This window comes from Sycon ciliatum, chromosome 3 (assembly GCF_964019385.1).
Source record: "Sycon ciliatum chromosome 3, ocSycCili1.1, whole genome shotgun sequence".
Taxonomy (NCBI): Eukaryota; Metazoa; Porifera; class Calcarea; order Leucosolenida; family Sycettidae; genus Sycon; species Sycon ciliatum.
The window spans coordinates 18,378,295-18,393,343 of record NC_088645.1 but is presented as its reverse complement, the minus strand read 5'-3'; the positions used below and the strand labels follow the sequence as shown (position 1 = coordinate 18,393,343).

The 15,049-nt window shown below is 44.3% G+C and overlaps 1 protein-coding gene across 1 annotated transcript; it reads left to right on the top strand.

The window, feature by feature from the left end:
* The first annotated feature begins 4,653 nt into the window (after nt 1–4,653).
* On the top strand, nt 4,654–14,266 carry LOC135811651 (uncharacterized). The gene is made up of 3 exons (XM_065324887.1): nt 4,654–4,722; nt 10,568–10,690; nt 12,697–14,266. The coding sequence occupies exons 1-3, from the start codon at nt 4,716–4,718 to the stop codon at nt 13,434–13,436; spliced, it is 870 nt and encodes a 289-aa protein (XP_065180959.1). The 5' UTR covers nt 4,654–4,715; the 3' UTR covers nt 13,437–14,266.
* The last annotated feature ends 783 nt before the right edge of the window (nt 14,267–15,049 follow it).

Sequence of the window (15,049 nt, the reverse complement as noted above, 5' to 3'; positions counted from 1 at the left end):
CCATGGATTCGCAGTGCTCTTTGTGATTTTCCACGAAATCCACAGATTGCACCCACAGACTATGCCGCAAATGAAATCGCTGTGCTCTTCAGGTTTTGAGAGAAATCCACAGATTGCACGAACCAAACACTGGATTTTTTCACCACACACACATGTACTTGGGTGTGCTCCCAGAAGTCTCGCAGAAGCTCAGGCACGTAGTTTTACCATGCCTGGGCTCGGGCAACAAATATATCGGCGTCCCCAGAATGTGCAGACATGCCTGCATGCCCAATCTGCGAATTCTCAGATTGCGCAAATTCTCAGATTGCGCGGAGCTGCCGCAGATTGCGCAAGCAATCTGGAATTCTCTGATTGTGCTCCGCAATCTGCAGATTGCGCAAATTCTCAGATTGCGCGGAACACCTATTCAATAACATCGGAACCAGGCACTCAATTAGCTCTTGCCGGATAACACTCGTGAAAGAGACAGATTCTGCTTGAAAAACACCATAGAAACCTTATGGTGGGCAATTCCTCGAATTCTCCTCCATTTCGTAATCTTCATATCAAACATGCATGAAACATACCAGAAAAAGTTATTCTTTTTAAAAGCACCAAAGCACTACAGCGTAGCTAAGTGGTAGATTATATAGCTAAGTGGTAGATTATATAGCTAAGTGGTAGATTATATAGCTAAGTGGTAGATTATATAGCCAAGTGGTAGATTATATAGCTAAGTGGTAGATTATATAGCTAAGTGGTAGATTATATAGCTAAGTGGTAGATTATATAGCTAAGTGGTAGATTATATAGCTAAGTGGTAGATTATATAGCTAACTGGTAGATTATATAGCTAAGTGGTAGATTATATAGCTAAGTGGTAGATTATATAGCTAAGTGGTAGATTATATAGCTAAGTGGTAGATTATATAGCTAAGTGGTAGATTATATAGCTAAGTGGTAGATTATATAGCTAAGTGGTAGATTATATAGCTAAGTGGTAGATTATATAGCTAAGTGGTAGATTATATAGCTAAGTGGTAGATTATATAGCTAAGTGGTAGATTATATAGCTAAGTGGTAGATTATATAGCTAAGTGGTAGATTATATAGCTAAGTGGTAGATTATATAGCTAAGTGGTAGATTATATAGCCAAGTGGTAGATTATATAGCTAACTGGTAGATTATATAGCTAAGTGGTAGATTATATAGCTAAGTGGTAGATTATATAGCTAAGTGGTAGATTATATAGCTAAGTGGTAGATTATATAGCTAAGTGGTAGATTATATAGCTAAGTGGTAGATTATATAGCTAAGTGGTAGATTATATAGCTAACTGGTAGATTATATAGCTAAGTGGTAGATTATATAGCTTAGTGGTAGATTATATAGCTAAGTGGTAGATTATATAGCTAAGTGGTAGATTATATAGCTAAGTGGTAAATTATAGCTAAGTGGTAGATTATATAGCTAAGTGGTAGATTATATAGCTAAGTGGTAGATTATATAGCTAAGTGGTAGATTATATAGCTAAGTGGTAGATTGTATAGCTAAGTGGTAGATTATATAGCTAAGTGGTAGATTATATAGCTAAGTGGTAGATTATATAGCTAAGTGGTAGATTATATAGCTAAGTGGTAGATTATATAGCTAAGTGGTAGATTATAATATATAGCTAAGTGGTAGATTATAATATATAGCTAAGTGGTAGATTATATAGCTAAGTGGTAGATTATATAGCTAAGTGGTAGATTATATAGCTAAGTGGTAGATTATATAGCTAAGTGGTAGATTATATAGCTAAGTGGTAGATTATATAGCTAAGTGGTAGATTATATAGCTAAGTGGTAGATTGATTATCTTTGGCTTTAATTTAAGCTAGGGTACCTGGTTTCGGGGTGACAGTCAATATTTTCACTTTCAGACTTCTCCAGTTTGCCGATTTCCCTCAAACAAGCGAAAGTACCAAATTCGGCCGATTTTTCTTCCGAGTGCCTTCCTTTTTACATGGATGTACATTACTGCTGGCTGTAACACCACAAAGGAAAAGTCACGACGATACCATCTCCAGCATGGTTTACATTCTTTTGATTTCGCAGGTGTTACAATGGTATGGATCGCAATGTACTTTTTTTTTTTTTTTTTTTTTTTTTTTTTTTACGAGAAACCACGAACCTCGAGAACAGAATACTGCATGGTAGAGGTGGTTGCAGACGCAACTGTGGTGGTGAAAACTGGAGCATCTCCGCCGACCTGAGGTCTCGGCTTCAGCGACACTTCAGAGCACCAAAAACTGGGGAGGAGTAGGCACAGGGGGAGGGGAGGGGGGGGGTACATTTATATAGAGGAAGGAAAAACGGAAAGATGATACATGTGATAGAGGAAGAAAATAAAAAAAATAAAAAATAAAAATAAAAAATAAATAAAATAATAAAAAATAAAAAAAATAAAAAAGGGGGGAGCCAGGGTGCAAGCAGAGAGGGTGTTCAGGGAGTGTTCAGAGGGCATCTGTGGCTGAACGCCAGTCTCGGCTGCGGAGCGACTTGTAGGCGCCTTCCTTGAATGCCTGCATTCCCTTCTGCGTGGGAAGGTTGCGTAGCAGGGCAGATGGGAGACAATTCCAGTCTTGGATCGTGGCATGGGGGAATGATCGGAGAGCACTATTACGGGCTCCGGCGGGCAGTGTCGGTGCTAGTTGGTGCTGGTGCTGGTTCTTTTGCTGGTGGCGAGTGGAGCGCCGGTGCTGGTTTGCAACTGCCCTCGGTGGTGTCATGGTGGTCAGGATTGGGGGACCGTCGATCCAATGCAGCTTGTACAGGAATGTGAGTGCTGCGACTTGACGCCGAACAGTGAGGCTTGGGAGGTATGACCCTGGGCCGATGAGCTTTAGGGCTCGGTGCTGTACCCGGTCCAGCTGGTTCAGGGTAGACTGGGACGCACCCAACCATGAAAGCGGGCAGTACTCAAGTACTGGGCGGACGAAGCCGCGATACACTGCATACTTGGCCTTGCTGTCGAGAATGGGCAGGGCCTTCCTCATGAAGCCAAGACGTTGGTGACCACGGACTGCAACCTGTCGAATGTGGGAGCGAAAGGAGAGGCTCCGATCAAAGAGCACTCCGAGCAACTTCAGCTCCTCCACTTCCTCTATGGCCACCCCATTGAAAGTGGCTGGAGGAATCGGCCAGGGTTGACGGTGATGCGAAATTGTCAAGACTTGCGACTTTGTCGGCTCGAATGCGATCTTCCAGCTCTGGCCCCATTCAGCTAAGGCATCCACAGCAGTCTGGAGCTGCGCTAGGCCAACTGGGAGAGCGGTCAGGGATGGGATGCACTGATAAAGCGTGGTGTCATCTGCATATATGGCGAGCTGGGTTGTGGCTGGGAGGTGGTCCTCCATGTCATTGACATATAGGAGGAACAGGGTGGGGCCCAGTATGCTCCCTTGCGGCACACCTGAGCTGATTCGGAATTTAGGTGAGGTTTGTCCACTCACAACGGCCTGGATTTGTCTATCCGCCAGGTAGCTGTGGAGCCACTTGAGGAGGTTCCCGGACACTCCGTAAGCCTTTGCCTTGTGAAGGACACCTGCGTGGGAGACTTTATCGAAGGCCCCCGCAATGTCGACGGCAACAATACGTACAGCACCGCCAGCAGCTGCTATCTTGCTCCATTGGTGGTGCAGTCCTGTTAGGAGATCAGCAGGTCCTAACCCTCGACGAAAACCGAACTGGTGGTTTGAGAGTATATTATTTCGTTCGAGAAAGTTGGTGAGAGCACGGTTAACAACTGCTTCCATTGTCTTGGAGATGAGCGACAGGAGGGAAATGGGCCGATAGTTCGATGGGGCTGACTTTGACCGTTTCTTATGGACTGGGACGACACTTGCCACTTTCCAAGACTGTGGTTGTGTCCCCGACGTCATGCACTGGCGGAAGAGCAAGCATAGTGGCACTGCAAGGTGCTCAGCGTTGGCTTTGAGGACTCTGCCCGGAACTGCATCAGGGCCTGACGCTTTCGAAGGATCAAGGGCCCTCAGCAATTTACGGACCTCAGCAGGGCGGAAGCGAATACTTAGGAGACGGCTTTGGGAGCGAGGCTGGACAAAGGGGACTGATTGTTGCTCTAGGGTGATTACTCTAATGTTTTGAATTATATCTATGATTCTTGTGTGCTCATTATCATAGCTCAATCATGTGAATCTGGAAGAACTACTTCACCCACCATTACTTATCAAGACCAGTTACATGCATCTATGCCATGCAATATGCGATCAAGGCATGCACCTAGATTACGGTATGCCAGGCTTGTGTATACCACATCGGGAACTGTTACCCCGTCGAGATGGCGAGTCCTAAAGCAAAATTCATCTGCTTCTGCACAGTTTATGCCCCTACGATCATGTGATATGATGATGGACGAAGTGGTACTTGGTATTTATAAGGGCAGCACGTGTCACATAGAGTACGCAATTCAACGAGGCATGGAAGTACAGACTCAACGGGAAACGCTAGTGAGGTACAAATGGAATCAAACGTGCACAACACCGGACACGTGCTATCATAGGGTTTCGTTGAAACAGTTTGCTGAATATCTCACGAATCAGCAATATGGCACCTCGACCTTGACAGTGAACGTTAAGAGATCCATTGTTCAGGGATATTTCTGTTTGGTTTCGGCCTGGGGTAATGGCCCAGCTTCTCCCACCGCACCTCCTTGGTTTCAGCTAGCAATGAAGTGTAAGTAGAAGTCAACTACACTGCATTCACTCCCTCACTTCCTCTCTTTCTCTCTCTCTCTCTCTGTATCTGTATCTATCTCTGAGTAAAAACACTTCCTCTGTCCTCCTATTGTTTGAACCAGCTCTACCACTCGGTATTGAGCACTCTCTTGGACAGCCTGGAACCTCTCTGTTTTACAGGTCGCTCTCTATCTATCTATCTATCTATCTGTTGAGTTCGAAACAGGACGACTGACGACACATTATCCAGACATTACAACGGGAACAGGTAGGTTGGGGGAACGACACGGTTTATTATAGACGACGAGACAAGAGACCAAGACGAACGAAACGACTACATTGATTATTGACGAGTGAGAAAAGAGAGAGAGAGAGATCAAGTCTGAACGGCAAGATAAAGGGCCTGGGTAGCTATGGCAAATATGGGCGCGCAAGTAGCTACCCAGGCCAACGGAACAAAAGGAGACAAAATGTGAGTACGTAAGTGCATGCAGGCCAGCTAGAAAAGGTACGGGAGGAGGTACCTAACATACAACCCCTCCATGAAAAAAAATCCCGCGTCCTCGCGGAGAGAAAAAAAGAGAAAAGATTTAAAAAAATGAACTGGAGGAGAAAACACACACACACACACATACTGCACGTGCGCATAGATCTCACGAAAGTGTGTACTAAAAATGCACTCGTACACATCATTCCTGTACTACTTATTGTGTGTAATAACTATTGGAGTTTGACGAGGAACGTGAATTACGAGTATTTTGCACGGCTAATACAGCCTAGTTACACTTTTGCTAAACATCCAAAAATTAGAGCGTGGCTCACCATGATCGGACCCCATCGGCCTCTTCATATTTGTGCAGCTGCACTGTTGAGCTTCCGATGTAAAACAAAAAATAATAATAATAATAAATAAATAAAAACTTGGTTATGTTTTACGAACACACGCGCGCGCACACACTACAAAAAAATTCACGAAAATAAATTTGACGAAGAAGCATACAAAAAAAAGAAAGAGAGAAAGGTAGCTGACCTGCATGGCTTGAACGAGAATAGACGAGGTAAGGTTGGCGTAGGAGAGACGAGGTTGATAGAGACGAGACGAGGTTGGCGTAGGAGAGACGAGACTGACATGGACGAGACGAGGTTGACATAGACGAGACGAATGGTGGTTGAGGACGGCTGGGCATGGGATGATCTCAGGGTCGTGGGTCGATCAATAATCGGGCGCCAATGTTGAGTTCGAAACAGGACGACTGACGACACATTATCCAGACATTACAACGGGAACAGGTAGGTTGGGGGAACGACAGTTTATTATAGACGACGAGACAAGAGACCAAGACGAACGAAACGACTACATTGATTATTGACGAGTGAGAAAAGAGAGAGAGAGAGAGATCAAGTCTGAACGGCAAGATAAAGGGCCTGGGTAGCTATGGCAAATATGGGCGCGCAAGTAGCTACCCAGGCCAACGGAACAAAAGGAGACAAAATGTGAGTACGTAAGTGCATGCAGGCCAGCTAGAAAAGGTACGGGAGGAGGTACCTAACATATCTATCTACCAATTTTCGTCTTTTTAACGACCTTAGTGGTCGGAAAAAGAAGGACACACCTCTGTTGCCAGCTTGAATCAGCAATTCGGAGATGTCGTGACAGATCCCACTTGGCCACCTCGCCTTGTGCCATCCCCTGGTCCATACCCCCAAAAGGTCACTCACTCGGTTCGATCCCGCCACCTGTGAGATGTTTAAACTTCTGCAGGCTATATAGGACCGAAAAGCAACCGGCAGTGACGGAGTTCCGTGCAGCATACTGAAACACTGCGCCCGTGCTCTAGCTCCTTCCCCCGCCTAGCTCCTTCCCCCACCTAGTTCCTTCCCTAACCAGCCCCATCTGTCCCCAAGAACTACAGTATAACCTGTAACTAAGGCTGCGTTTACACGACAACGATTGAAAACGATTTGCGTTTACTAGTACACGACAACGATTGAAAACGATTTGCGTTTACACGACAACGATTGAAAACGATTTGCGTTTACTAGTACATGACAACGATTGAAAACGATTTGCGTTTACACGACAACGATTGAAAACGATTTGCGTTTACACGACAACGATTGAAAACGATTTGCGTTTACACGACAACGATTGAAAACGATTTGCGTTTACACGACAACGATTGAAAACGATTTGCGTTTACACGACAACGGTTGAAAACGATTTGCGTTTACACGACAACGGTTGAAAACGATTTGCGTTTACACGACAACGATTGAAAACGATTTGCGTTTACACGACAACGATTGAAAACGATTTGCGTTTACACGACAACGGTTGAAAACGATTTGCGTTTACACGACAACGGTTGAAAACGATTTGCGTTTACACGACAACGATTGAAAACGATTTGCGTTTACACGACAACGATTGAAAACGATTTGCGTTTACACGACAACGGTTGAAAACGATTTGCGTTTACACGACAACGGTTGAAAATGATTTGCGTTTACACGACAACGATTGAAAACGATTTACGTTTACACGACAACGGTTGAAAACGATTTGCATTTACACGACAACGGTTGAAAACGATTTGCGTTTGCACGACAACGAAGTAGGACCTAAACGGAACGAAATCGTTGCATTTACTACTATCGTTTACACGACAACGCTCGTTAACGACACCTAAACGGAACGAAATCGAAACGCACTTCAAAGTGTTTTGAAACGTTTTCAAAACGTTTTCGTTCTCGTGTAAACGGTGAAAACAGTGAAAACGATAGGAAACGGAGCGCGGTCATGGAAACCATTCCGTGCGGGACTATATTTCGCGGGAAATACCTGACCTTTGCGACCACCAGCACTTACCAACTCCAACTAACGTGTTACTTCCCGCCCTTGCGCCAAGCCAGCACGTGCAAACTCCAGCCTGATCGCCCGTTTTCGTGTGAACGGTTCAAAACGATTTGCCGTTCTCGTGTAAACGGTTTGAAAACGATTCGAGGCCAGCCCGTTTTCGTTCCGTTTCGTTCCGTTTCGTTTCGCTTCGTCTCCGTGTAAACGCAACCTAATGACCACCGTGACTAGCGACCAGCCTGGTACATGTACTAAAGACCACTTCGCCAGACATGGACCGTTTCACATTCATAATTATTATTTTTGTTGTGCTGTGCAAACCTTTAACTAACTAAGGACCACGTGGCACTACAGACCGCTTTAAATGGGCCCCAAGGGGTGTCTAGTTAATCACAGGTTTTACTGTATAGGCCGATCTCGCTGCTCGCAGTAGTGTCAAAGATATTGGAGAAGGTCGTCATCAAGAGGCTCTGCCAGTTTATACACGCGGAACAGCTACTTCCCGACAACTAGTTCACCTTCCGTCTTCACCACGCGACGGAGGACGCCATCACCGTTGGAGGCGATAGCCTTCTCACGGCCACAGACCACATCCAGCATTGCGGCCTTGTAGTAGTGGTCATGAGTAAGACCTTCGAAAAGGTTAACCACCAAGCGATGGTGAAAGAGCCCCGCGATATAGGTGTCGGCTCAGTTGCCGTCGATTGGTTCGTGGACTACCTCAGTTGCAGACACCAGAGAGTAGCCTTAGCCGACGGGAAAGTCTCTGATACGACCAGCTGCATGTGCGGCGTTCCACAAGGCAGTGTCTTGGGGCATGTACTTAAAGTTTTTTCTCTCTTTACAGAAAGGAGCGTAGTCACGCCGTAGTGCAGTGTACGTCACCAGAGCTGGTTCTGATGCTTGCTGACGATATCATGGTCTATACCAGCAGTTCTGATGTAGCTACCATCAACCGTGTCAAGCGGCTTGAGCTGGGCAGGTCAAGTAGCTCCTGTTGTAAAGAAGGTGTCCTACAAATTCCGAGTCTTGCGCCACATCAGAGCAGAGATCACCCGTGCGCGGTCCCTCCTTTACTACACAGCTCTTATCCTACCTGACCTACTCCACGCCTCGAACGCCTACTTCTTCGTCAGCTTTTCAGCAAGCCTCAAACAGATCCTCATCAGACTGGATTAGCGCTGCGTCCGTTGGATCACAACCCAGCCCTCACGTGTCCACACTATGCAGCTGTATGGCAAACTCGGCATCTGGCCGGCTGTTGAGCGGGTGGATTGCAAGTTGCGGCTTGTCATACACCGTTATCTTCACGGCAATATCAGTATGGTGTTCAAATCACGCCAGGAATACAGTTGCTGCCCCGTGCCACCTGAGGTCAGGATGCCTGCAATCTGCCCCTTCCCAACATCCGCAGTATTTCGGGATCTTACAGACCAGTATTTGCTGCTGCTAAGTTGTGGAATCATTTGCTTCCTCCTTAAAGTCCTGCCCTACCACATGCCGATTCAAGCGTCTATTGGAAGTTTACTTTAATGGCTAATGCTAGGATTTTCCCTATCCCAAGGTATCTCTATGCTCACTGATTTCTTTATCCATCTATCCAGGTTATCCTATGTTTTATCCGTTTGGAGATAATTGTCCGTTGGATTTGCAATGCATTACATAAAACAAACACAACATTCATATACTTCGGAAACTCACAGCCTAGTATTCCCCTCTAGTTGTCCTGCCCTAGCACATCTCAATTCTCACGCCAATTGAAAGTTTACTTTCATGACCAATGTTAAGATCATCCTTACCCTGAGAGATCCCTAGACCAACGTTTTCTTCACTCCCCTTGATTCAGGTTATCTAATCTTATGGTTGATAAATATGGTGGTAAAGACACACTTGGCAATATGGCGGTAAACACACCCCTGCCCATACACGCTCTCTCAGCTGCAAAGTTCTGGCACAGAGCTCTCCTTCTCATCACCACCACCATCATTTCGCGCCTGGCGCCTCGTCGATGCATGGTTGGCGGCATCCGACATAGCAGGCTGGTACATCCAGTAGCGCATGGCACATAGAAGATGACACAGCAAGGAAATAGCTGGATTGCGACCTACGTTTCGTCCTCGTTTTTTAATCTTTTCTCCCTTTCCATCGTCATCATAACATTGGGCATGATTGCCCGTTGTTTGTTTGTTTGTATACTTTATTTGAATTCGCAAATCCGAACGAGCACAAATGCTCAATGACAAGGCAGCGAATATGTTATTATGTTACAAGGAAGGAGGGTTGGGGAGAAAATATGGAGAAAACCGTTTTGACTTGCGATGTAAAATAAAACAAATGCAATATAATGTGGTTTCGCAATCAGTACCTTCGCATGCCACTTCGCAAATCACACAATTCAGTAGACACTTCCTTCTATCAAACGTTTTCTTTCCATTCTCTTCAAGTTAGTATGAGTATGAGCCGCCGTGGCTTGGTGTATCGATGCTTACTTTCTAAAGGAATCACATCTCTATAATATTATTCCATTGGCTTTGTTCGTTCCAGTCTTCGTTTAATTATTCTCCCTCTCTCTCATTAAGTGTTGACTTTTTCTTTCTTTCTCTATGTGTTTTCCAAATTTACAACATTCCCTGTACTGGTACAATCCTGAAGAGAAGGGAAAGAAAACGTTTGATAGAAGGCAGTGACTACTGAATTGTGTGATTTGCGTCGTTGCATACGAAGGTACTGATAGTAAAACTGTTTTTTCACCGCCTCCAAACTACCGCTTGTATACAATGTGGTGTACGAAATTAGGCGAATGAAGTAGAGAGTCAACCGGTGACCCTAGTACAATACAAATGGAACCAAAGTTCCGTAAATACGGATCCATGCTATCATAGTGTATCCCGTGTGTTTAAAATGACATCATTATTTATTTATCATCATTTTCTGGTTAAGAAAAAGCCAACTTGTTGCTAATGATTGTTCTCTTTCCTCAATGTAGTTTCAAAGACTCCGGTCGCAACCACAACTGTTCAACCTTCCACCAAGACATCGATATCACGTCCATCGCCAACTGCAGGGGAGAGACATACAACAATAACTGAACTTGATACATCGTTTCCAGGTTTGTTTGGATTGGAATTTTACAAGCATGAAGAACGAAATTATAAAGAGGTTATAATCTGGAAGTAGCTTCACAATGTAATTTTTAAGGTGACTTGCACCAGGCATTGCCTTGCCTTTCTTTGTAGTTTGAAGTTGTCGAACCCGATAGTGTGCTTCGTTTCCGAGGCGATTAGCAATCTTTCAACCAGGCTGCGAATCATAACCTCCCGAGTTTTATATCAGCGTTTGGAGTCGAGATCATGCACTGTGCTCACGATTTACGTGATGTAAGCGTGAACCACGTATCAGGGGAATGGATGAATCATCTTCAGAGGATCCCGTTTCTGATGCACGTGTTATTGGCGAATAGCAGAATAAGACAGTTCCCACTGGACTAGTCTTGGATGAAATTATCATTGTGTCCAGACATATTGGTTTCCATTATACCCATTTTTGTTTTAATTAAATTTTTATTTTCTTTAGCTAACCAGAGGGTAAGCAGCAGCATTCGGCAGTTCTAAGGTACCTCTTGTTGCCGTTGTGGGCAAGTGAGTGTATGTGGTCGCCACAGAGCGCAATGGTGGTGGTCAATGTCAACGCGAAAATGTTCTTTAGCTGTTGCGAAAAATGGTTTTTTTCTTTGCTAATGCCCTTACCAGATACTTTCAACACTTGTCACTTTACTTGCAATGAACTACTATCGGCCCATAAGCCTGGTTTTAGTGTTGACATACATAGAAATACCTGTCTTGTATAAAAGCCTGTGTCATATACATGCAGAGGCCTGAAAATAGTTCCCCAAAAAAGTCATATAAGCCACGGATAATATACACTACTTCACGGAATTTGAAAATAACCATTTTCACGGAGACAAGAATGCAATAATATCAAGGGGAAGAACACACTGCATGTTCTTTAGACACTTGTTTTTCAAGAGCTTGACGTGTGTTCTTCTCCTTAGTATTATAATAGTACCCGCTTCGAATATGAGAATCTTGATTTTACTACTTCGAAGTACACCATTGAGCGTGTTTGCTTCAATGGCGTAGGAGGAAACCGTTAGTCATCCGTTTGGGATTGTATTGTGTAAGGATATGATATGTTCCGGCAATGTACAAAGAGGCCAACATAACCTCCTAAGAGTGTAAATCTATGCATATGGGATCTCCGACGGCGAAGACTCACATCATGTGTCTCAGGTACGTTTCGTACCGCGGAAAAACGAAGGATAGCGTGCCCACTCGAATCTTTGGCATGATCATGCTGGTGATTAGCATACGCGCAGTGAGTTTCTGTCAGAGAGTGTTATTTTTATTACTCCGCTGATCGCGAAAACGGGCTGGAAACGTACAACTGCGACACTTCACCACGGGATGTGAGTTTCGCCGTCGTGACGCAACCCCATAGAAAGAGTATCAGGATTGACACAGTCTTGGGAGCTTATAATACTCTTGATGATATCTTTCCACACTAGTCGTGCGACCGATCCGATTGCATATCAAAGTTTCAATCAACCAGCTAGTACTCCAAAGGATGATGATATAGGACCAATGGGTGCAATTCACATGATTTAATACAGATATTACGGTGATACAAACAGTTAAGCTCGGAAAGTAGAGCATAATGAAGGATGAAACACAGATGTAAGTTGCTTATGCAAATCTACCTGAGAGGGATGAAAGGCTTACAGTGCTCTTCAGGGATCAATTTCGAAACATCCTGGTTTCTCCCGTATCCTTTCCATCCTCTTAATGGTCTGAGGATTGCCAGGATATGGCATCAAGTTGTAAGTTACAGCTTACCAGACGCGTGGTGTTCGGGTGATTTAGTTTAGTCTCGAATCCTGTATCCGCTTTTTAATTCTATTTCAGTTGATTGCAGTATTCGAAGAAATATGCTGTAAAACCTAGTGATTTCTAAAAGGCTCTCTTGGTTTTATCATGTTCCTGTTGATACAGTAGAGCTTGGACAGTTATGAATTGTAGTTGCTTGTTTGTTTTTTGTTTGTTTTTTCGACCGCCTTAGAGCAATCTATCAGTCCTCCCGACCCCAGCACAGCAACAACAATGAAATCCGAGTCGGACAACACCAAACCATTTTCAATGCCCATCTATGAAACAACTGAGCACCCGGAGACACAACTACCAACTGACTTTGCCACAGAATCCGACCATTCGTCTGCGGTACTATCCCAACGCTCCATCATCATTATTTCAGCATCCGCAACTGAGCACCCACAGACACAACGACCAACTGACCTTGCCACAGAATCCGACCATTCGTCTGCTGTACTATCCCAACGCTCCATCATCACCATTTCAGCATCCGTAGGCATCATCATGCTGATATCTATCACAGTGCTTATCATTCGCCTACGTCAGTGTCGATCATCAAAGGCTGGACAAGGAGAAATGCGTTCAAAAATCTCTCCTGGAAGCACAAGGACAAAGGAAGAGGGAAGGCAGCATGAACCAAACAGCTTTTTGCAACCACAGACATCTAGGTCGTGCGAAGCACAGCTTGTGGCGGGTGCGTCGCCTTCAGAATCGAATGTATCCAAACAAAGTCAAATTGCGATCCAGTCTGATTTCGCCATGTACGAAACAATCCTAGATGGTGATAAAGCAGCCTCCAACGTGGCTTGTCCCGTTAAGGATGGCCATGCCACAGCAGTTCCCATGTACGAGAGTACAGCTTACATCAGCCTTGAAAGGTCTTGCGATGTCACGCAGAGCGATGCATACGGGTTGCCAACTGATATGTAACACTGCGTTTTTTGTTACTTTTTGCTTGACTGATGCTCTTAGCTGCACAGTTTAACTACAATAAGATAAGGTGCTGCGGAGTAGGTAAATTCTTTCAGTGAAGCACTCCAACTCAAATCCATTCACTTTTCCCAGTTTTGGCCCGTGGCAGATATCTATTACATGTGTCTGTTTTGGAAGCGTTATATATTCGTAAGTTGTCCCCTGAACCATGTGTTCAGAAGGAAAATGTTTTGTCACTTCAGTTGTTTGGCGCTAATCCTCGTGAAAGTGTCAGGAATGCTGTCCTTCATTGATGTTTTCATAAAGTTTTAGTCATTTCTTCACCTTCACCCTGTTTTTGACCTGTTCAGCTGAATGGTATTTTTCCACACGTATAGTGTGAGGTTCTCGATCTATGCTTTTGCTGCAGCTCTATGAGATGCTGTATTTTGACATTTTTTCCATTATTCCCTGTACTCACCCATGATGAGTACGTAACGAAAACATTCGGTTACTAAATTGGCTTTACATGACTGTGCGGATGGCGTCAGTGCTGACAACTTTCCATTCGAAATTGGTTACGTCTCAAATTGTTTCCTCCATTCACTTGAATTATTTTATTTTTCATTTTACGGCCTGCAATTGTACACCAAGAGAGACTGTTCAGGATTGCTTCCGTATTGTAAACATTGGGTGTTTTCATGAGTGCCTACAAACTTCGGATTCTGCTTCGTACAAACGAGGAATGGACATATTGTAATGCGTGTGAAGAATATGACGCTACTGCAGTTCTCACGTTCTAAATACTAACCGGCCCTACTGTTACCAAATTTACAATTTTTTTCTCCTTTGTTCGCGCATAGTTATCATGTTCTACCTCTACCTCGAAACGTTTTCAAATTCATCATTTTGGACACTGTCAGTTGCAAATAGTAGGTTTTCCGTCGACTGTATTCGTCAAAGTTGTGTGGTAAACAATATCTTCATTTCATTCTAAACAGAACTGTTTCGTCCTGTGTGGACTCTGAGCGTAGCACACAGAAAATGAGGCCGAACCTGATAGCAATTAAAAATCAAATTCCAAAGGCAGATTTAAACCAGGGTCGAACGTACCGTGCCAGAGTGCCAAACTGTAAAGTCATTGAGCTCTGCATAACGCAAACAGCAAAGGCACTACCCCGCATTAGAGTGCTCAACTGCTACAAAAAGCAGGAGCGATATATCTCCTCCAATGTCAAAGTTAATGACTTCCAAAATTTGAGTTTAAACACAGAGTGAAAGCCAAGTATACGTAGCAGAAAAACCATACATGAGGGAAGAAAGAAAAACAAGAACACGCATAGTGCTTCCGGAAAGTGTGCCCTCATCAACTGAGTTTGAGGAGGCTGATGATATTTGTGCTCTGAGAGAACTGCAATATGTAGAGCTCTACCAGGATAAACATCATTAGGGTTACCAAAGTACGGGGCACTCTGCTCCCCACGCTACAAACACCTCACGAACAAAAGGCAGCAACTTGAGCCAGTGCCGCCCATGGAGGTGATGCTAGTTGTTGCCTTCCAATCATCTACATGTAGTCGCAAGTGACTAGGCGGTTGGGAGAAATAATTATGTGAATTCATGTGGGCAGG

Coding starts and splice junctions, on each gene's coding strand:
- LOC135811651 (XM_065324887.1), top strand. Junction 10,691..12,696: donor ACTTGATACATCGTTTCCAG/GTTTGTTTGGAT, acceptor CGACCGCCTTAG/AGCAATCTATCAGTCCTCCC.